Genomic DNA, 24,381 nt, shown 5'->3' with positions numbered 1-24,381 from the left:
CTGTAGGTCGGTTATTCGCCGCTTCTTCAGTCGGCTGGGGTCGTTGACCGACGACGGGTTGGGTCGGCGGATTCCTCCGGAGCTTGTCGAGGTATCCCCGACGTATGAGGGCCTAATTTCATCCTTAAGCTGGATGCATTGCTCGGTATTATGGCCGTGGCCCCGGTGGAATCGGCAGTACTTCGTCGGTCGAGGCCCTTTGCCTTCAAAGGTGGAGGCCATCGCAGGTACTCTTCACCCTCGATCTCCATCAAAATCTACGCACGAGGAGTGGAGAGGGAGTGTAGGAGTCGTACCTGGGGTGTGTCGGCCTTGGGCTCCACCGTCGAGGCGATCTCTGGTTCCGTCGTGGGGGTGAGACCCGACTGTCGGTCGGGGGCCTGCTAGGCACAGCAGGGTCCCGACCCTTCCTTCGCTTCTCCTTCGGGCCCTTGGGCTCGGCCAGACGCCGGTCGGAAGCTCCTTCATCCGCACGCATGTACTTGTATGCGCGTTCCAGCAATTCAGCGTACGTTCGGGGGAGGGTTTTGTCCACGGAGTAGGTGAACTGGGATGCCCTCAGCCCGCGCTTCATGATCGAGACGCCATGTCCTCATTGAGGTCCCGAACCTCGAGTGTGGCCGCATTGAATCGCGCCACGAAGTGTCGGAGTATCCATTTTCTCCTTGTTTGAGAGAGAAAAGGCTGTCTGATGTTCGGGATGGCTTTCGGCTGGTGCTGAAGTGGGCCACGAAGGAGTGCTCAAGCTGTCCGAAGGAGTGGATACTTCCCGATCGAAGATCGGAGTACCAGGCCTTAGCAGCTTTGCGGAGCGTGCGGGGAAGCCGATGCAAAGGAGAGCGTCGGTTGCCCCTTGGATCGTCATGAGAGCTTTGTAGCTCTCCAGGTAGTTGATTGGGTCGGTGGAGCCGTCGTAAGGCTCCACATGCGGCATCTTGAACCGACTGGGGATCGGTTCGTCAAGGATGAGTCGGGAGAGAGGTTGGCGGTCTGGAAGTCAACATCGTTCGAGGACTTCTGCCGTCCACCTGCAACTGGGCAAGCCGACGGTCGATCTCGTCGAACCTGCGTTCGTAGTCGTCGATCCGTCGGTGCTGGGAGACCCCAGAGTGGAGTCTCCAGAAGAGTCCGAGAGAGAGGCGGACGGCATTCGCAGCCGCTTCTCCTTCCTTGCTCGCTCCAGTTGGGAAGCAGATGGCCGTCGAGACTGACGGTTGTCATGCCGCGGACGCCCCTCCTCTCGGTGGGAGCACCGTGATAGGTACTCCGGAGGGGGCGACGGAGATTGTGCGGTCGTCGGTGGCTGCTCTGGAGGGCATCGGGTGTGCCGCCGGTTGCTCGCCGGTGAAGGCGGCTGCCGAACCGGTTGCTGTTGAAGGCTTTTGATCGCGTCTGTCAGTACGGTCATCTGCCGCACGATTGCCGCGATCTGTGCCTCCGTGGTCACTGCGGGATGCGGAGAGCTGGGTTTCGCCATAGAGGGTGGAGGAGAGGCCTCTTCCCGATAGGAAGAGCACTCGCCGATCCAGTGACCCTCGATCGCTGAGCTCTTATCTTTGTGATCTCGAGTTCCGTGGGGGCTACAATCCCTGATGCTGTCGATCCTGTATTTACGGTAGTTACGCTACTCAGCCCCCCTTCCTGGCGCGCCAATCTGTTGCGGTCAATCCCCTCGTCGCCTGATCGCCGGAAACGTGCGCCTGCAAAAAAGTCCGCACTGATCGAAGGCGGCTCTGGCGGAGACCCTCCGACGGTCAAGTCAGAGAGGAGACTAGGCAACAGCGAAAAGGAAAGAGGGAGCTCAACGAGGGAGAGAGAGAGAGAGGAGAGCTTGAGAGTTTTTGAAGGGACCTCTTTAGCACTGTTGCCTTCCCCGATTTATAGTAGGAGGCGGTATGGCTCCGCCGTCAGTGATGTAGACGACTGGAGAGTTGTCAAATCGCCGGAGGTTATCACGTCGTCGATAAAGCTGACAGGTCCTAGGAATTAATTTGCGTCCTTGGCAGGACAGCGCCCCAAGCTTCCTGGCAGGACAATGCCCCATGGCGCTGGTACGGCATTTGCTTGATAGGACTGCAGCCCATGCCGCTCATTCGGCGTCTAGAAAGACCCGTAGAGGCGGGACGTCAGGCATCCAAACCGATGGTGAGTCGGTGGTGTCCCACCCGATAGGAAGTCGGTCACAGAGGATCGGATCCCAGGTGATCAGAGGCGACGTTGGCCCGTTAGGCCGATCCGCTCCGATCGGACACGATCGGTAGTCACCGTCAATGTTGCCCACCGTCGGTCGGGCGAAATCGGTCGGGTGAAGTCCGTCGGGTGAAGTCGGGATCGAGACTCGTAGTTGAATCGGCATCGAGGATGGTCGGTGCTGGTGAGTCGGCAATAGGGTCGGTCGGTATATCCCAACACAAAGATAAAAAGTAACTATTACCATTAATTTTAATTGCATAAAGTGTTAACTGAGGGCCCACTTGTTTTGCTCTGTGTACTGTTCTTATTTTCAAAAGCCCAAGAAGAAAATGAACTAGACTGATCAAATTACCAAAATATATGTTGAAACCCAAGGTTTCAAATCATGCGGTTCAAGGGCGTGCCGTACACCCCACATATTGTCTTGTTCCGACACACACAATTAAAGCCCAAATACACCACCTGATCGAAACTCTTTAGTTTTGGGTCAGTGGATGCTCAAGTTGTCAAAGCAGGGCTTTGTTGGGTGGGGAGGGGGGTTGCATGTGTATGTGTGTGTCTTTGCACATCTGTGCACCTTCACCACACCTACCCCCACCCCCCCCCACCCCCCACACCCCCCCAAGGGGCACGTTGCCTTCACTCACTCGGTCCAGATGCGGGAAGCTACCCCCTAGGAGGCTCCTGGCCCTTCTTTGACCCAACCAGATCTCATGCAATGAACAGTCACTCCAGAAAGGGGGACTAATTATTAAGAGATAATTTCAGTGGCAGTCAAACCATAAAGCAAACAATTGGGTGCACTGTATTTGGAGGACTGACAAACTACTTTGGGGATCCCTGTTCTCTAATATTTTGTGTGTTTTCTGTAATTGTAAAATCATCTAACATTTCCAGTCCAGTTTTCTTTCATTTCATCTCATCATGCTGTTCTTAGTTTAAATCCTATCTTCTGTGTAGGAATTCTTCAGATGTCTTGCACTTTGTCATACTGTTCTTCCAGAAGGTGATGAATCTCCAGAAAAGATCATGTATCAAGCTGCATCACCGGACGAGGCTGCTCTAGTAACTGCAACAAAAAATCTTGGGTTCTTTTTTTATAGGTATGCTAACAGAATATTATTTCTTTCGTTTTTGTTATACGACATCTTATTTCCGAACTTCATAGAAAAGGATTTTATATCTTTTAGTATTGTGAACGGCATCTTCTCTTTATTTTGATCAATGGTGTTATCTTGACACAAATTCATTTAAGATAGCCATCATAGCATCATACGGCAATGATTTTTATTAGTCGAGACAGTTCAAATCATAGCATCACTACTAGTAGGAAATCCTACAATCACCATATATGACAGATTTATGTTGGTACTGGGCCCCTCATCCAAAAAGGAGAGGCTGGTTTGTTTTGATGGGAAAATAATCTAGCCCAGAATTTTTTTTATTTTTGGCTTGTCAAGATCCTCTATGTGCCCGAGGTGTAGAAAATTCACATAACTTGTGTTCTGGAAAACATACTGACTTCGTGAATTAAAACCGTTAAAATTAAGATTTTTCAAGAAGTATTATTTAGTTTTTAGTTTTTTCGTGTTGACTTTTGATTTCCAATGGTTCTTTTTTCCCACGTGTTTTTTTAATGTGTGTTTTCGTTTCCTATGTAGCTCATTAATGTTTGTCTTGTTCATTGTGCAAGACTTTCTCTACAAGTCTTTTGCTATGTATTTAAATTCTAAGATGCTTAATGAAGATAGTATGAATTAGCCACAAATTCTCTCTTCTTCTTCTTCATCTATTCAACCTATCAAACCTATTCAAATCTATCAATTGGTATCAAAACTGTATTTCTTCAGGGATTTGTGAAGGGTTCTAAGGCAAATCTAAAAGGCTTCAAGATGTCTTCAAGCAATTTTCTTGGTACAGGTCCTCCAATATTTTCGGAGGAAAATTATTATTTATGGTCCATTAAAATGAAGTCCTATCTCAAAGCCTTGAATCTATGGTAGGCTGTTAAAGGAGCTGATCTTGTACCTCTTGGGGTTGATCCTACTCTTGCTCAAATCAAGGCTCATGAAGAGAATAAGGCAAAGAAACCAAGGCTCTGACTTGTCTCCATTCCGCTGTGTCTGATGTAATTTTTACAAGAATTATGACTTATGAGTCACCTAAGGAGGTTTGGGATAAGTTAAAGGAGGAATTTGAAGGAAGTGATAGGGTTAAGGCTGTTAAGTTGTTAACTTTGAAAAGAGAGTTCGAAATGTTGAAGATGAATGAAGGAGAAATAATAAAAGATTACTCTTCTAGCTTCTTGATTTAGTCAATAAAATTAAGTTGCTTGAAGATAATTTTTCTGATGAGAAAGTGATTGAAAAGATTATAATTAGTCTTCTCGTGAAGTTTGAGTCCAAGATTTCTGCATAGAAGAGTCTTGTGATCTTAAAACTATAACTATTATCGAACTCATCAGCAAGCTTCAAATTTAAGAGCAAAGATCAATCATAAGGGAAGGAGAAGTTGTAGAAGGTGCTTTGCAAGCAAGACAAAAAGAGAAGCAAGTAAGAAGAAAGGAAAGAAGGGAGATAATGACAAGGGAAAAGCTGTAGCAATGGTATCGAATTCTGATAAAAAGGAAAATTTTTTTCTGGTAAATTCTGCAACAGAACCAATCATCAAGAAAAGATTGTTGGTTCGAAGGAAAACCACCAATCCAGTGCAGATTTTGCAAGAAACTTGGGCACATTGAGAAGAATTGCAAAATGAAATAGAATCAAGCACAAGAAAGTCCTACTCAACAAGCAAATTATACAAAGAAAGATGAAGAGGAGTTTGCCGGAAGTTTATTCATGGTAGGTCAAACCTCTATGGCAGTCGAAAAGCACACATGGTAGATTAACAGTGGATGTACGAGCCACATGACAAGAGATGAAAGCATATTCAGCAAACTAGATAAGTCTTGTAGAACAAAGGTGAGATTGAAAAATGGTGTTGTAATGGAAGCTCAAAGGAAAGCACTATAGCTGTTCAAACTAAGCAAGGTACAAAATTCATCCATAATGTGCTCTTTATTCCAAGCTTAGTATAAAACTTGCTTAGTGTAGGACAAATGATTACAAATGGCTATTCTCTATTTTTTAAAGATAATTATTGTTGTATCTATGATAGCAAGAATATGTTAATAGCTAAGTTACCTATGATTGATAAAACTTTTCCATTAAGGTGAAATTGTGTCACAGAGTCCTTGAATCTTGTTAAGGTAGATGAATCTGAATTATGGCATAAAAGATTTGGGCCTTGTAGTTATGGCTCGCTCTCTTTGATGCATAAAGAAAATCTAGCAAAGGATTTGCCTAATGTTAAGCAATCGGAAGGTGTATATTCCTTTTGTCAAATGGAAAAGCAATACAGAATGCCTTCTCCAAATGCATCAATATGGAGGGCTAAGAAAAGGTCAGAACTTATGCATACTAATGTTTGTGGCCCTATGAAGGATGAATCTTTGAGCAAAAATAAATATTTTATATTATTTATTGATAATCTAACTAGAATGACTTGGATTTATTTTATGAGCCACCAGTCACAGATTTTCAATATATTCAAGAAGTTCAAAAAGATGGCTAAAGCTAAATCAGGGTGCAAATTGAAGACTCTAAGGTCGAACAACGGCTTGGAGTATAATTCTGCAGAATTAAAGAAGTTCTGTGAAGATGAAGGGATTTCTCATCAACTAACTGTTGTTTACACTCTTGAACAAAATGGAGTGGCTGAGTGCAAAAATAGGAGCATTGTGGAGATGGTGAGATGCATGATAACAGAAAAAGGGCTGCCAAATCATTTTTGAGCAGAGGCTACTCACACTACAGTTTATTTGCAAAATAGACTTCCAACTATAGCTCTTAAAGGTACAACTCCTATTGAAGCATGGAGTAGAGTTAAACCTTCAGTTTCACATATGAAGGTCTTTAGTTCTTATTGTTATATTCATGTTCCAGCCATTAAAAGGAGCAAATTGGATCCAAAGTCTGAAGTTGGGATCTTTTTAGATTATGTCTCTTAATCAAAGAGTTACAGGACTTACAACATCAAAGAGCAAAAGGTTGTTATCAGCAGAGATGTAGTTGTTGATGAAATTTTTTTTGAAATTGGAGCAAATAACAGATTGAAAAATATTTTGAAATTAAAGAACCTAAAGCTATTGATGTTGGAGCAGTTACTAGCTCTCCTAGCTCTAGCGATCTTGAATCAGATGTTGATGATGAACCATTGAAAAAGAAGACGAAGTCTCGTGCTGAAATCTATGAGAAGTGCAATTGTACAATTGCTAAGCCTACAAGCTATGAAGAAGCAACAAAGGAGAAGGGATGGATTGATGCTATGAATAAAGAGTTAAAGATAATTGAAAAGAATGAAACTTGAGAGTTAGTTCCAAGGCCTGATAGAAGTAATGTAACTGGCCTAAAATAGGTTTATCGAGCAAAGTTGAATCCTGATAGCTCCTTAAACAAGCTAAAGGTGACATTAGTTGTGAAGGGTTATGCTCAACAACCTGATGTGGATTATGGTGACACATTTGCACCAGTTGCGAGACATGACACAGTCCGACTTCTTTTGGCCTTAGCAACTCAAAGCAAATAGAGAATTTACCATCTAGATGTAAAGTCTACTTTTCTGAATGGCAATTGCAAGAAGAAATCTTTGTTGAACAACCTCTTGGCTATATAATCAAAGGCAAAGAATGCATGGTGTATAAGCTTCACAAAGCTTTGTATGGGCTGAAGCAAGCTCCTAGAGCTTGGTACAGCAAAGTGGATTTATATCTAGCAAATTGTGGATTCAGGAGGAGATAAAATGAAGCTACACTTTACACTAGAGATGGAGATGGAGGTAAAAGGCTAATTGTGTCTCTCTATGTTGATGATTTATCGATAACAAATGATGATAAAGATCAAATGAAGAAGTTCAAGGCTGAAATGGAAAGGATCTTTGAGATGACTGACTTGGGAGAAATGAAGTATTTTTTTAGCATGAAAATTCATCAAAGTTCCAAAGGTGTTTTCATATCTCAGAAGAAATATACTACAATCTTCGTAAAAGATTCAAAATAGAAGGGTGCAAGGCTATGTCAACTCCCTTGATGGTTAATGAGAAATTGTCCAAAGAAGATGAAGGTGCAAAGGTTGATTCTTCAACATATAGGAGTTTGATTGGAAGCTATTGTATTTAACCATCATAAGGCCTGACTTGATGTTTTTAGCAAGTCTTCTTCCAAGGTTCGTGCAAAATCCAGGGGAAACACATGGCAACAGAAAAAAGGGTTCTTCGTTACCTAAAGGGAACCATTGATCATGGCATATGGTTTGAAGCTGGAATTCTTATCAAGTTGAAGGGTTTTTCAGATAATAATTGAGCTGGAAGTGTTGATGACTCTAAAAGCACTTCCGGTTATGTTTTTTCTCTTGGCTCAGGTATTTTCTTTTAGAGTTCAAAGAAGTAAGAGGTGGTGGCACAATCTTCTGCTGAGGCAAAATATATAGCTACTGCAGGAGCAACAAATCAAGCTATTTGGCTTCAAAAGGTAATGAAAGATTTGAAAATGAGTCAAGATAAAGCTACAACAACATGGGTGGACAACAAGGTTGCAATTTCAATAGCAAAGAACCCAGTGCTTCATGGCAGAACAAAGCACATAAAGGTGAAGTATAATGCTTTAAGGGAAGCTGAAGCAAATAAAGAAGTGAAGCTCAATTATTGCAAATCTGAAGAACAAATTGCAGATTTTTTAACCAAAAGTTTGCTAAAGGGAAAGTTTGAAGTGCTAAAGGAATAATTAGGAGTTTTGAAGAAAAATCTTGAGGAGTGTTAAAATTAAGACTTTTCAAGAAGCATCATTTAGTTTTTAGTTTTTCCATGTCGACTTTTGATTTCCAATATTTCTCTTTTCCCATGTGTTTTTTGTGTGTTTTCATTTCCCACGTAGCTCATTAATGTTTGTCTTGTTCATTGTGCCAGACTTCTTCTACAAATCTTTTGCTATGTATTTAAATTCTAAGATGCTTAACGAAGATAGTATGAATTAGACACAAATTCTCTCTTCTTCTTCTTTATCTATTCAACCTATCAAATCTATTTAAATCTATCAAAAATAACAATTATATATTTATCACTTTTTTTTTTTTCCTTTCAAGGGTGTAGTCTAATTTTACAAATTACAGTATATTTGAAAGTGCTTTTAAATGTTGATTATTACTCATAAAATTATTTAATTTATTGTATGGATGAGATTTTCTGAGATATTTAGTTTATTGAAAGTAGTAGAAAATCTTTTTTAAGAAATTAGTATTAGAAAACCATCATCCTTAAAATACACAAAAGCAGCTTGATTCCCAATTTTCATCCCAAAAATAACCCTGAGCTATATTTTCTAAACAGGAATTCTAATATAATTGGACTTTGAAGCTTTTTAATTTTATGCATAACAAGAGTCGCATGTCTTCCATAGTCCAAACTCAAAGCAGTTTGTTGGTTGCAGCAAAAATTTGAGGAAATGATATATTAGTGCAGATAAAATTTATTTAGATTAAAATATACCATAGCTTAAGTCAATCTTTAATGGTCACATGCATCTACAAGTGTACTGTAAGTAGTCTTGTAAATGAATGAAGCAGATGGATCAAAGGATGGTTGAATTACTTTTGTACTAAAATAACTGCTTTGACAATTGGTTAGATGCATAGGTGGTTTATCCAAGCTATAGGCTAGCTTATTGGACTCAGTTACCTTACTCCAACATAGCCTACCTGGTGTTGACCCAATCTAGTGTCATAGCTAAGGCAACCTTGCTTGTTAGACTCTTAAATTAAGCAAAGTGTGAAAAGGAATTCTCTGAATGTTATACTTGGTGAACTTTCCCATTTAACATATATGAATCCAAACCCATAAACCAAAATACTAAGGTTGCCTTATAGTCCTTTGTGTGGTCAACATTACCTTTTTGTTCCAAACTAAGCCTTGTAATTTGGAAATCACATAATGTGCAATACCAACAGATGATATTTGATGGGGTATGGTATGATGCAATACCAACAAAAGTCATGGCTCTAAGTGCCGGTGTAGCAAAATAAGGTAATGTATCATGGGGATGGTATGGTAAGATATCAAGGGGTGTACAGGTGATACCTTAGTGATATAGTATGGTACAATGGGTATAGACCAAGGAATGCATCAGTACCAGAATCCTTGATGTGACATACACATCCATGGTCATGTTTTTCTCACGGGCTCTTTTCTTCTGGTTATGAAGCACATTAAGCTACAAAACATATTTTTTATGAAGAAGCAATTCGATCCCACATTTCATTACCCACCTTCAGAACAAACATTTGTAGTGTGCCAAATAACATACAGAACTTCTGCCTAATGCCCTAACAACCAAGCGAAAGAAAAGCTTGAAGCATTGTATACTGGGAAAGACTAAATGTAGTGTTACCTAGAGACTCCTAAGTTTGGGTTTTTTGATGTGCCGGATGCTTGGATGCTTTAGACACCTGGGACAATTCATGACACTCCTTGACACTTCATGACATCAAATAATGATGCCATTATCAATTTATCATTACATGCTTACTTTGACACTTCTCCGTGAAAGTTATTGAGTTCAACATGACACTAAGCAACCATTTTATCAAGTTTTATGAACTTAAGAAATCAATGGTCTAGCTCATAATTCATTATGTCCATCCGTTAATGCATATTTATGGACAGTAGGTAATATAGACATGTTCTCATCTCCAAATTTTTGAAGATCCCTGTGTTGGATTCTTCTGGACGCTTGGACAATTGACACCCGTATCATGAATCCAAGAACATTGATTAAAGAGAGAAAAATTTTCCCAAGACATTGTTGTGCATTTAACTAGAGAACTAACAGGTGAAACTGATGATTCTGGCTAATCTAGAAAGGATTTATCAGTTTTAAATTAACTGAAGAAGAATTTACTTAGATTATATTGTCCCTAAGGTCCACTTCTTGGAGAATTTCAACAGAGTATCACAACTTAATATTGCTAAATCGCTACTGAGATCTGATTTTGATCCATTTATAAAATTATCTATTTCTTGTCAGGCACACACCAACTATGGTCATAATTCGTGAATCACATGTTGAAAAGATGGGCAAAATTCAAGATGTTGCATATGAGATTTTGAATGTTATAGAATTTAAAAGGTGGGTGCTTTTAGTTATAATTTTCATCACATGAGTTTTGGCTTCATGGCCAATATCATTTACACTCCCCTTCATGCGCTAATATACAAGGAAGCACCAGTCTGTGGTGTGTTGATACCCAAATGGAAGACTTGTTCTTTATTGTAAGGTACATTTCAAACTTTAAAATTTGTTGTTCATATATTATTAAGTTGAATTTAACTAAAAAAAAATATTTCTCAGGGTGCTGATACTGTGATATATGAAAGATTGGGTGATGGAAATCATGATATGAAAAGATTGACCAAGAAGCATTTAGAACAATTTGGATCTGCTGGCTTACGTACACTATGTTTGGCCTACCGAGAACTAAGCACTGAGTTATATGAAAAATGGAATGAGAAATTTATTCAAGCCAAATCTTCTTTACGGGATCGTGAGAAAAAACTTGATGAGGTATGTCAGCTAACTATTTTCCACAGTGCAGATGTTTCTGCCTATTATTTGAAATTAAATTATATGCTTAGTAACTGATCTGTTTAAGTTATATTCTTAATAACTGATTAGTTTAAATATAGTATACAGGTGCATGATTGACATCTTATTTTTTTTATTTGCATTGATGATTCTTGGTACAAATTTTTCAAAATGATTTAGTAAATAACATTGTAGGGCTGGGGGTTACCTTTTGAAGAATCTTGCTCCATGTTTTTTTCTCTTAGCTTTTCCCATGTCCTTAATGTTGTTTATGTTTATGATATTGTGGTGGAAGAAGCCTTCATTTGTATCCTCTTGTGTCTGAAGTTCAGAAGAGTTTAAAGAAACTGTTCTATATTAACATGTAGTACTACTTGTCTGTATTTTCTTTCTACATACTTCTGATGCATCCTTTAATACATCTGATAGAGAAATTTATAGTTTGCTTAATTACTTCCATTTGTTTAACAGAACGGACAGTAAATACTTAAGCATATCTTGGAATTCAATGTCTTATTCCGGTCGATGTCACTACATTTTCCTTGCTTGTAATTTAAAAGTAATGCATGTATTTCTCATGTAAGAGAAAAAACCATGAGATTTCCATAATTCAACTCATGAATAGAATATAAATCATCATGTCCTTATTTATAGCTTAAATGCCTGCCTAAATATCTATCGTTTACTTGAGACAAATTTTTAAGTCTTCCTCAACAAAAGACAACCAAAGATTTTCTGAAATTGTGAAAAACCTTGATTAGCATGGAAGCCTGTGTTGAAAGTGGCAAAATTATTTTGTGCAGTTCTAATGACCATGAAACTTCTATAAGCCAACCTATTCTAGTCAGTAAATCTATTAAAAATAAAACATACAAAAGCCAACAAATATGCTTTCATGAAAAGTACAAGGTAAACATAAAACCTTGCCTTAACTAAAAGTCAGTCTAGAATATGTTTATATTATGAATCAATTTCCACTGGTCATGTCACGCCCCCGACCCGAGATCGCGAGCAGGAGGTCGCGGCAACCGCCGCATACTTATGAAGAACTCTCTCCATAAGCATGCAAGGCATCTCATCACAATATCAATGCATCACAGCGGAATAAATTCAAATAATTATTATTCAACTTTAATTCAAGTATTTAAAATAAATATCTTACATCCAATAAAATTTTACTAAAAATAAAACAATAGATCTAAGTTCAATGAAGTTGACAATGCTAAATCTCGCCTAAAAGCTCTGTCCCAATATTTCTTCCCACGCTCGAAATTAATTATTGAATCTGAAAAAAATAGAAAGAAAGGTAATGAGCTAAACAGCCCAGTAAGTAACAAATATTTCAACTAATAATTCAGATATTATCTAATTTTCAAGAACAATATTGCAATTAAACATAAAAATATATTTCATGCTGATTTAATGCAAATCCAATATTTTCAAATATTCACATATAATATAATCATAAATCCGATTCGATTCAAAACACTCGTAACTCAACAGCCTCGATTATGACCAACGTTTAACCCCATTGGCGGGGTCCACAGAATACAGCGCACAACCCCACTGCAGGGTCCACAAACACCAGCGCACAACCCCACTGGCAGGGTCCACTGAGTATAACGTATAATCCCCATTGACGGGGTCCACTGAAACATAGTTAGGCTGAGAGCATAAATCCGATCTGTATCAAAACACTTTTGTATCATAATATATCATAATTTTTCACTGAACATGTGCATAATCGATGTACCATAATATTTCAAAAGCACTTTTCTTTCAAAACATAATTTCATAAATCATGCATAATTTCAGAGAATAATTATTTATTTTCAGAATAAATATGAAATATCTCGAGAAGATGATTCATTACTTACCTTTCACGGAGCACTGAACGAATAGATCGACTAACTTCTAGGAGATTCTTCCATGCCTATTATCCAAAATTATATTTTTATATTAATTTTAATTCAAAATTAAATCTAAACAAATCCCAAAATCAAAACCTCACTTAAAATCAGACTCTTCCCTAAACTCGATCAAAATCATCAAAATGAAGCCTTCCACTACGCTAATCTAGAGGAATAACTTTAGAGAGAGAAATCCATCAAGAGAGAGAAACAATCTAGAGAGAGAAATTTCTAGAGAGAGAAAGTAGAGAGAGAAAGTCCAATTTTGGAGAGAGAAAGTAAGTTTCAGACTGAAAGAAGAGAGAGGAGAAACTCTCTCTCATTTTTTTTATTTTATTATTTATTTATTATTATATATATATATTATATATTTTATTTTTTTTTATTATTATTTTTAATTTTCTTTTCTCTTTTTTCTTTTCTTTTTTCTTCTTTTTCTTTTCTTTTCTCTTTTTCTTCTTTTTTTCTTTTCTTTTCTTTTCTTTTTTTTTCTTTTTCTTCTTCTCTTTTCTTTTCTTTTTTCTTCTTTTTTCTTCTTTTTTTTCTTTTCTTTTTTTTCTTTTTCTTTCTTTTCTTCTTCTTTTTTTCTTTTTCTTCTTCTCTCGGGCTCCTTCCAGGCCGAATAGGGGACCTGCGGATCTCCGGCCTTGACGGCCGTTCAGGCCACGGCCAGCACGGCGGACGGCGGCAAAGGGGGGCCACTCCCCGGTTACGGAGAAGCATGGCCGGCGGTCGATTGCGATCGTCGGCGTCGGAAAATCCAAGGGAAAAGAGACCAAAACAGGGGTCTCTTTTTCCGACCAAGAATCGGCGACTCCCGTCGCCGGCAGCTGCGCACAAAGGCACGGGAGGAAGGGGAAAGAAGAGAGGAAGAGAAGGAGAACTCACCTCGGCCTCCGTTGACCCCACCGGCGGGCAATCACGGTGAGAACAAAATGGGTGTCCGCGGCTCCAAATCAAGAAATCAGGGAGAAGGAGAGGGGAAGAGGGCCGATGATCGATTTCTAAAGAAGGGGAGGTCTTTTTATAGAGGCCCTAGGACTCCGAGAGGTCCTAGGACTCCCGATTCCGAGGTTTGATCGGAGAAGAAGACTCCTACCGGGAGTCTTCTTCCCGATCCCCTGTTCTCCCTGTTTTTTTTTTTTTTTGAATGGGCTTGGGTCTTTTAAATCGGGCTTGGGCTTGGGCTATAACATTCTTCACCCCTAAAAGAAATTTCGTCCTCGAAATTTTTCATGCCTGTCACCATTGTATTGGAAGCCTGTGCATTCTGTTGAGTAAGCGCATAAACTCTTTCCTGAGTTTTAGAAATCTGTCCACCACCCCTATGTTGTCCTTCATAAGTTCTTTGGCCAACTTGATTTTCTGTATTTAACGGGTAGCTAGCAATTTTATGATCCATCTGACCACATTTGAAACAAGCACCTGTATTCCAATAGCAATCCTTGTCTGCATGATTTTTGCCATATCTGGAGCACTGCTCACCATCAATCTGTTGAGTCTTATTATCTATTTCTCCCTTAGCTGATCTTTTGATGTTTTTATTATTCTGCCCTTGTGTATCATTTGATTTTGCTCTCTTTCTTTGCTTTCTTTCTCTTTCCATGCGTTCTTCATTGACTTCTTTTCAATTATCAATACTTTGTTTACCACATCTGCATAAATTGTCAATTCATATGGAACCACTTATTTTCGAATCTCAGTTCTCAGTCCCATCTCAAACTTGTGAACACGTTCTTGCTCACCATCCACTAATCTCGGAGCAAATTTTGCTAACTCTGTAAATTCTGCTTCATATTCAGTCACACTCATACCCTTTTGCTTCAAATAAATAAACTCTTGCTCTTTCTGGATCCTTATACTCCGAGAAAAATACTGATCATAGAATGCAATCCAAATCTTTCCCAGGTAAGTATTTCGCCGTCTTGTTCATACTTGCGCTGTAGTCGCTGATACCAGTTGTATGCTTCTCCTTGTAGTAAATAAGCTGCATATCGAATCTTTTCTTCATCAAGACACTCTTGGACAGCGAAGGCCTTCTCCATCTCCATTATCCAGTTATCAGCCTCCAAAGGTTCAGTAGTCCCTTTGAAAACTGGAGGAGCAAGCTTTTTAAATTCTGAAATGTTGTTCCGTTGTACTGGTTGCTCTCCAGTTGTGGTGGTGGATGTTGATGTTGTTGTGTATCTTGTTGTATCTGCTGTTGTTCAAGCATTTGCTGCTGTATTTGTTGTTGTGCTTGTACCATTCTGATTAGGGTCTGCATTAACTGAGCCATATCTGGTCTTGACGTGCTCTCGAAGTACTCCCATTAGGATCTACGACTCCCTCCTCTGAGGGGTGCCACTGATCAGATGGGGAGTGCTACCATCCCGTGGTTGTGATGTCTCTCTTGTAATTTCTTGAGTAATTCTTGTCATTCTACGGGGAGGCATGATAACCTTGTAGTAGTAAAACCTTATTAGATTCATTTATCTATTTGTTAGGATGGGTTTATTATGATGCTCATACTTTAACGTCCCAATATTCCTAATGTTTACCCATCTACACTCATACTATGTCAAATTCTATGTGTCATAATTTATCTACTTATGCTCTGATACCATATTAATTGTCACGCCCCCGACCCAAGATCGCGAGCAGGAGGTTGCGGCAACCGCCGCATACTTATGAAGAACTCTCTCCATAAGCATGCAAGGCATCTCATCACAATATCAATGCATCACAGCGGAATAAATTCAAATAATTATTATTCAACTTTAATTCAAGTATTTAAAATAAATATCTTACATCCAATAAAATTTTACTAAAAATAAAATAATAGATCTAAGTTCAATGAAGTTGACAATGCTAAATCTCGCCTCTAAAAGCTCTGTCCCAATATTTCTTCCACGATCGAAATTAATTATCTGAATCTGAAAAAAATAGAAAGAAAGGTAATGAGCTAGACAGCCCAGTAAGTAACAAATATCTCAACTAGATAATTCAGATATTATCTAATTTCCAAGAACAATATTGCAATTAAACATAAAAATATATTTCATGCTGATTTAATGCAAATCCAATATTTTCAAATATTCACATATAATATAATCATAAATCCGATTCGATTCAAAATACTCGTAACTCAACAGCCTCGACTATGACCAATGTTTAACCCCTATTGACGAGGTCCACAGAATACTAGCGCACAACCCCCACTGGCAGGTCCACAAACATACCAGCGCACAACCCCCACTGGCAGGGTCCACTGAGTACCAACGTATAATCCCCATTGGCGGGGTCCACTGAAACATAGTTAGGCTGAGAGCATAAATCCGATCTGTATCAAAACATTTTGTATCATAATATATCATAATTTTTCACTGAACAAGTGCATAATCGATGTACCATAATATTTCAAAAGCACTTTTCTTTCAAAACATAATTTCATAAATCATGCATAATTTCAGAGAATAATTATTTATTTTCAGAATAAATATGAAATATCTCGAGAAGATGATTCATTACTTACCTTTCACGGAGCACTGAACGAATAGATCGACTAACTTCTAAGAGATTCTTCCGTGTCTATTATCCAAAATTTTATTTTTACATTAATTTTAATTCAAAATTAAATCTAAACAAATCCAAAATCAAAACCTCACTTAAAATCACTCTTCTCTAAACTCGATCAAAATCATCAAAATGAAGCCTTCCACTACGCTAATCCTAGAGGAATAACTTTAGAGAGAGAGAAATCCATCAAGAGAGAGAAACAATTTAGAGAGAGAAAATTCTAGAGAGAGAAAGTAGAGAGAGAAAGTCCAATTCTGGAGAGAGAAAGTAAGGTTTCAGACTGAAAGAAGAGAGAGAGAGAAACTTTCTCTCATTTTTTTTATTCTATTATTTATTTATTTATTTATATATATATATTATATATTTTATTTTTTTTATTATTTTTTTTTCTCTTTTTTCTTTTCTTTTTCTTTTTTTTTCTTCTTTTTCTTTTCTTTTCTCTTTTTCTTCTTTTTTTCTTTTCTTTTCTTTTCTTTTCTTTTTTCTTTTTCTTCTTTCTCTTTTCTTTTCTCTTTTTCTTCTTTTTTCTTCTTTTTTTCTTTTCTTTTTCTTTTCTTTTCTTCTTCTTTTTTTCTTTTTCTTCTTCTTCTCTCGGGCTCCTTCCAGGCCGAACAGGGGACGTGCGGATCTCCGGCTTTGACCGGCCGTTCAGGCCACGGCCAGCACGGCGGAGACCGGCGGCAGAGGGGGGCCACTCCCCGGTTACGGAGAAGCATGGCCGGCGGTCGATTGCAATCGCCGGCGCCGGAAAATCCAAGGGAAAAGAGACCAAAACAGGGGTCTCTTTTTCCGACCAAGAATCGGCGACTCCCGTCACCGGCAGCCGCGCACAAAGGCACGAAAGGAAGGGGAAAGAAGAGAGGAAGAGAAGGGGAACTCACCTCGGCCTCCGGTGACCCCACCGGCGGGCAATCACGGCGAGAACAAAATGGGTGTCCGCGGCTCCAAATCGAGAAATCAGGGAGAAGGAGAGGGGAAGAGGGCCGATGATCGATTTCTAAAGAAGGGGAGGTCTTTTTATAGAGGGCCCTAGGACTCCGAGAGGTCCTAGGACTCCCGATTCCAAGGTTTTATCGGAGAAGAAGACTCCTACCGGGAGTCTTCTTCCCGATCCCCTGTTCTCCCTTTTTTTTTTTTTTTTTTGAATGGGCTTGGGTCTTTTAAATCGGGCTTGGGCTTGGGCTATAACAGGTCAAGTGTATACTTCTTTGATCCTTCAGAGACTGCAATTCCTGTCATCATAGATATTTGGGACATAAACTCAAGAAATCAATACCAGACTTCCTCCAATATTGACATACATCCTCAATCTCCTTATTATTGAATTCTCTTATTCCTGGAAAAGGTAAGAGACGTTCCAACCTGGCTGCATATTGGTATTGGAAACCAAATTAATGGGAATTTTTTTCAGGGCTTGAAATGACTTCAGTTTTTAACATCCTTCTCCTAGACAAGTTGCCATGCTGCTTGCTTCAAACTGTACAAAGATTTGAAGATATCTAGCATCAATGCATCATACATCTAGATTAGATAGCATTTGGGTGGCAGCAATTCTTGTTTTCCACTTGGACCTTTTAACTGTTTGGTGAGAAGCACCCAACCATATCTCAGTAATACCATCAAAAGACAAAGTTAATATGAAGGAAACATACCATTACTAGCTCTCTCAAATACGCTTCTTTGCTTATTTAGCCATGTGCTTAAATCTTGTAGAGAATCTCTATACGCAAGTGGCACTGGAGTTGCAGTTGGTCAATAAATCTTTTACCAAGAATAGGAACCTAGCATCCGAAATACTCATAAATTGTTCTCTAATATCAGTTTCCCTCCTAATTTTTGAGTGGGCAGCAGTATGTGACTCTATGAGCCTTTTTTTGCCCCCTCATTCTTTGGTAATTTTACAGCTTCCCATCTAGCGTTAGCTGAGGGAAGCTCGGAAGGTATGCCTAGGTTTCGCATACCCAATTCCCACACCTTGTTGGTGACTGGTTTATACAGTTTCTTAGTTGAAATTTTTTCAGTTCCATGAATATTCCTCGTACATGGTCCAATACCCTTCTGCCTCTATCTGCCTTTTTCCTTGCACCCAGCTAGTGCCCCTCCGACTCCCCCTTTCTCTCTCTCTCTCTCTCACACACACACATTTGGGACTTGGAATATAGTACCATTTAGAAAGTGATGCCCAAGTGGATCAATGGAGACATGATCGCTCAGATCTCCTTAATAATGTGCCTTCTATCTGAACCTCTAACAGGAGGTGCATCTGCAATGTTAGGTTCGCATGACTTGAGTTTGTCTGAAATTTAAAAAAAGTTCAATACTTTTCCAAAAGAGCCTTTTATGCCTTTGATATCCTCTAGAAAATTCTCTTTTTTTCTGCAAATCATGTCAGTTGTGATGTCTAGATTGAAAATGAATATGCAGCCTGAGGTGGATTTTGGAGAAGAAGATCATTTGCAATAGCAAATGAAAATTTGAGATCTAGTAGCAGATTATGTCGCTGATGTTAGAAATTCCTTATGGCCCCTTTACTGTCATTTGCTTTGGGCTCTTCCACTTCTATTAGATAGCTATGAATTTTTAAAAGACCATCTTTTCCTTTTTTTATTTCTGTGTTTTATATTTTGATTATTGAAGACTTTGACTTTCTGTTTTAATAGTTTTCTCTTGGCTGCTTTGAAAATTTTCTTTTCTTTGTTTCAGGTTTTGTTTTTCTTTGATAGGTGATATGAATTTGCACATTTTAGTTGTTACCTGCAGGTGTGAAATGGAGGCAAAGGACAAGGGCCATGGGATAAGGAGGGGATAGAAGAAGAGGAAGATCAAAAATATGAATAGGAGGTAGAGGAGAGAGATTGGAGTAGTTTGAGAATAATATGATAGAAGATGATTGATCCAATCAGGGAGAAGGAAGAATTCTCTCAATCCGCTCCACTGGAATTTCTCAAAGAAATTTCAAAAAAGGTGGAAAAATTTTGAAAGTAGGATTCACATCCCCTTTCTTTCATTGATGATCCATATCTCATAAACTGAGGTACATAGGTCCTATTTATAGTGGTGGTAAGGTCATCTCTTGCATAATTTAGGTCGGATTCCTCTGCTAGTTCAAATAGGACTAGATCTCCAAAAGTAATCTGACTAAAAGACAATCACACAAAAAACTAAAATGCTATAAAAGATCTTAATTTTTCTATCAACTTTGCCTTCTGTTACTTCATCTAATTCTTAATAGGTTGAGAGATACATTTGGTCAAACTCTTTTCTGAAAAGGGATCTTTCGATTTGATCAGCCTGTTTCGAGAACCAAACGATGAAAATTCAACTCATTTTGATCTCTTAGGGGGTTGATATTAAGTTATAGATCTAGAAAAGTTACCTGATTTGAAAGAAAAGATCATTGTGATCAAGTGTCCTATGACTTAGTCTCCAGAAATTTGGCTTGTGACTTGGCTTTTCGATGTGGCAGATCTCTCTCTTGAATTCTATCTAGCTATACTTGTAGTGGCCAAAATAGTCCACATCGACTTTGGTGATCCTTCTTGATCAGGGCTCTCCTTCTTTAGGAGATTTAGCTTATGCTAAATCAAAACTGAAAGTGGGGAAATGACAGCATCCTCATCTTATGGCCGAACCAATTTGCTTTGCTTGGAGATGGTTCTCGGCCTTGGTCTTCTTTCCTGCTATAGACAAGCATGCCACTTCCTTTGCTTTTACATCTGGACTTCATGATAGGGATGCTTCTTGCCATCCTTCCTCAGTGACAACAGTGACGATGGTGGCCATTCCTTGATCTCAATCTCGGTTAATTAATTTGTGGAACTAGGGGATGAGAGCTTAACCTCCCATGAGCAGTATCAATTTTTTGTATCATCATTACAAACTTATTGCAGGCATTAAGTCACTTTGCTTGGGCTGTGGTTGTAAGGTTTATATTACCCTATGATTTGGAATGAGGTACACCATACCATACCAAATCGAGTGGTATGGGTTGTAGCATAATATATTAAAATACGGTACAAGGGATGTACGGACACTTGGTATGTCGAACCGGCCCTTGTACCAAGTGTACCAACAATGATATGGTGGAACCAGTTCAAGGTCCCTAATCGAGATGACGTACCTTGGTGTGGAGGCATTGATTATGATTTTTTTTTATTCTTTATGAGATGTTACATTCTTTGTCGCCTGTGGAATATTGTATCTTGATCCGAAAGGTATGGGCTCCTAAGAATGACCTAGTAAATATCCAAAGGAACTATTTCACAAGTTCTGTCATCGATATACTTCTCAATAATTGTGAATTTTGGAGGCACATTAGTTAGTGATCTTCAATTCTACATCAATCTGAATCGAATCAAGAGGATAGGAATGCAACTGGAGCTTGGTTTGCGATTTTAGCTTTTGAACCTGATTTTCATAAGTGAGGTTCTTCTGGCTTCAAGATCTATAATAGCCTAGATGATACTCTGGTTCAGTTGGATCTTCAAGTAGAGTTCTCCGCAACTCGAAGTTTGCTTCAGTTGCTGGGTTTCTCTCCCCATCAAGCTTAGTTTTAAGTTTGCTTGTTCAACCTCGGGTAGTTTCTCAACCTTTGTAGCATTGAGGACCATCTTCCCTTTTCTCTTGGAATCCTTGTCCTTCAGCTTCTTTCTTTTTGGTTGCAAGTTGGGTTGCAGTTTCCAACATTTCTACTCTCCTTGGTGTGTCCACTGAAGTTATAGTGGTTATAGTAATCTTTTTTAAGTCGTGTTGATCTACTTCTTGCTCTACTTCTCTTTTTTGACTTTATTTTTGCTATCTTTATTAAACTTATCACCCTACTGACCTTTTCTAGGCCAATTTTTCTCCATAATCCATTTGTTCTTTCATTGGATTGACTGATGTCTTTCAACTTTGAAGCTTTAACTCCTTTTGGATACTTTTGTGGAACCTCTGATTAAGGTTTTAAATCCCGTAGGATAGGGTTGTCTTGATTTGCCCATGGAATGGGATGCGCCGCCGTCCCATCCTATCCCGACACTAAGGGTCCCATTCACTACTAGTTCCCTATTCTATATGACTACACTGGCTTATCCGATGGCATCGGAAGACTAGACTAAGTGCCTATCTTGACGGTAAGTACCATAGCTCTTCCTCTAGGTCTTTCAAACTATAAAGAATGAATAAAATTTATGTCTTGCATGAATTAGATCTTGAAATAGAAATTGTGGAATGAATGGAGACCCAAAAATGAAAATCTGTCTCCATTGGTTTAGGTCTTCTAGCTATGCAAAGAAAATCAATATTCAATGATCTCTAGAAAAAAATCTAGTAGTGGTGTTATTGGGACGTAATCTTGGATATAAGAGAAACATAAGGGGCTTTTTGGTTGTCTATAAGTTTTCTTAAGCAGATAATCATAGAACATTGTTCTCTATAAACATGTTTTATAAAAATAGGGGAACCTCTTTTTCATGAAACTCATTTTTTCAGGTTTTTGTAGAAATTTATTTGGAATTTTTTATAAACTTGTTTTAGTAAAAATAAAAAAACTTGTTGACCAAACAACTCTTAAGATGTTTTAAGGGATTGAACTAGTTGGGATGCTAGTTTGTATATTTTAAGATTGGCATTTCCTTACGGAATGATAAATCTGTTCATGCTAACATATAGACAAATTTCTTTTGGAGCTGTCAAAATATAAGCTCACTTCTCTAATAATCACGAGGTCACACTTTCCAGAAATTATTTCATTATCGGTGAAATTAAGATGACACAACCATATATTTCCTTTCTTCTTGAGATGGAAAGATTTCACTGGAGAAAACTCTTCTTATTAAGTAGGAAAAGTTAAATTCGAAGGATCTGATGGATGATCTATTCAAGAAGATACAAAAGAAATTCTATTGCAAAGGATTTGGATCAACCCATGCCTTTTGTGTCTAGATTACTGTCACAAATATCATTTGGCAGCTTACGGGAAGCAGTTGTGATTCATATGTGCAAGTACTTGTCGTTCGGGACCAGCATGTTGTATTTTTTTCCATGTTTTTTTGGATCCAGCTGCACGTGAATGTTCTTATGCTGCAAGCATGTAGATGATAAATGTTCCATTGGAGTAACTAGATGATCTCTTGACATTATTTCTTGCAGGTGGCAGAGCTAATTGAAAAGTATCTGGTGCTAATAGGATGCGCTGCTATTGAAGATAAGCGTCAAGAAGGGATGCCAGCTTGTATAGAAACTCTATTTTTAGCTGGAATGAAGATTTGGGTGCTAACAGGGGATAAAATTGAAACTGCAATAAATATAGCCTATGGTAAGATAAACGTTTTAGATCTTACAGGTTGTGATCTTTGCATTATCATGTTTTGTAGAAAAAGCATTCATGAAGTGCCAACAATGTGATTTGGTTGGTAATTGTTAATATAGGAATGAAATTCTGTCCCATAACTTGGTCCTTTTTTTATAAAGAAACTTTTACTAAATCTTTTCTTCCTTGCAGCATGCAACTTGATCAATAATGACATGAAGCAATTCATTATCAGTTCAGAAACTGATGCAATTAGGGAGGCTGAATAAAGGGTAAGATGAACCCATACTGCTATATTATGCATGAAGTTTGCATGCATACTACAGTGAAGTTTATATATTATTTTTGTGAGAAACAGTTACCAGACAATTCTAAACCTATGCTCAGACTATTCCTGAACCAGCTAGTATGAATCTGTTATTCTTAATTTGTTGGAGTTCATCACTACTTTCAACCCTCTTGCATATCTCCTCCACCCACGCACACCCCCCCACCCCCCCGGGCTTACTATTTGTTTTTATTTCCAGTCTTCTATGTTCATTTTTCTCTTTCCTCGAACCATAGCTTGCACGACTGTATGTATGCTTTAACTAAGTTCAATGTAATAACATTTAAAATTTCTGTTGTTGAATTCTGAATACCATACTTTCAGGGGGACACTGTAGAGATTGCGCGTGTTATTAGAGACTCAGTAAAACAGGATCTGAACCGATGCCTTGAGGAAGCTCAGCAATACTTGCGTACTATATCAGGAATGAAGTTGGCCCTTATAATTGATGGGAAATATTTGATGTATGCACAGGACCCAAATTTACGTGCGAATCTGCTCAATTTGAGCTTGAATTGTAGTTCTGTAGCTTGTTGTCGTGTTTCTCCACTACAAAAGGCACAGGTAAAGTTTGTCCTTTCTAAGCGTGAGTGGCTAGAATTAATTTCATGGATTATGTTCCGTGTATACACACACTTACACATGCGGACATGGTTTACAAAATTGATGTTTTCCTTTTGGCAGTGTAGCATCGATAGTTGAGATTTTTGAGGAATGATACACATTTTACATAATCAGCATTATGAAATGCATATTATTGTACCATGTTTGAAAGATCTTGCATATGCTTTGAAGGTAACTTTTATCTATGTTAGGTGGCATAATTTATCTAACAAGCAAAAAAGAAATGCCATCATTTTGAAAGTACTAAGATTTCCAGGATGGTAATATCTATTTCATAGACATATAATGTAATCCGCTACCATAATGTAATCCGCTACCATGCAACAGACTTGGTGGTCATTTTTTGAGTATTTCATATGGTTAATTTTTGAAAATCTGTTTCTTTCTTTTCTTTTTTATTTTTCAATTTTGTATTTTCAGGTGTTAAGTCAACATGAATCTGAATAAAGTAAATTGTGTTGTTGTTTGGCTGATCCACATATTTGATTGTATTTTTATTTTATTTCTTTTTTCTTTCTGTTGTAACGTATAGTTTGGTCATCTACATAGATACATCCCATGTTTCTAATCATTGCATTATGTGGCCATTAAGAAAATAGTTAAAATGATATGAACTATATTGTGCACCTTTTTTTTTTTGCTTGGATTTGTGCATCTTATATAAAAATTAGGAAAAGTATGCTTTGACCCTCTCAGCTTTGATTGAGGTCCCTAAAAAATTTTCAATCATGTCCATCAACATCTTCATTTGACCTAATATCATCGCTCTATCCATCTCCATTAAAATGTTATGTAGGATTTG

At 38.5% G+C, this 24,381-nt stretch overlaps 1 protein-coding gene across 7 annotated transcripts; it reads left to right on the top strand.

Moving 5' to 3' along the window:
- The first annotated feature begins 2,723 nt into the window (after positions 1 to 2,723).
- LOC114913743 (phospholipid-transporting ATPase 3-like) lies at positions 2,724 to 23,638 on the top strand. 7 transcript variants are annotated; one of them, XM_073253759.1, is made up of 8 exons: positions 2,724 to 3,050; positions 3,165 to 3,296; positions 10,310 to 10,411; positions 10,512 to 10,554; positions 10,634 to 10,846; positions 22,468 to 22,633; positions 22,820 to 22,899; positions 23,280 to 23,638. In XM_073253759.1, the coding sequence occupies exons 2-7, from the start codon at positions 3,223 to 3,225 to the stop codon at positions 22,894 to 22,896; spliced, it is 675 nt and encodes a 224-aa protein (XP_073109860.1). In that variant the 5' UTR covers positions 2,724 to 3,050; positions 3,165 to 3,222; the 3' UTR covers positions 22,897 to 22,899; positions 23,280 to 23,638. The 7 variants fall into 7 exon arrangements, with proteins under 7 accessions (XP_073109860.1, XP_073109859.1, XP_073109857.1 ...); XM_073253758.1 differs by having other exon boundaries at positions 2,724 to 3,067; XM_073253756.1 differs by having other exon boundaries at positions 2,725 to 3,050; positions 3,154 to 3,296.
- Positions 23,639 to 24,381: the final 743 nt, after the last annotated feature.

This window comes from Elaeis guineensis, chromosome 3 (genome assembly GCF_000442705.2).
Source record: "Elaeis guineensis isolate ETL-2024a chromosome 3, EG11, whole genome shotgun sequence".
Classification (NCBI taxonomy): domain Eukaryota; kingdom Viridiplantae; phylum Streptophyta; class Magnoliopsida; order Arecales; family Arecaceae; genus Elaeis; species Elaeis guineensis.
Note: the sequence above shows the minus strand (reverse complement) of the source record. Positions and strands in the feature narration are given on the sequence as shown.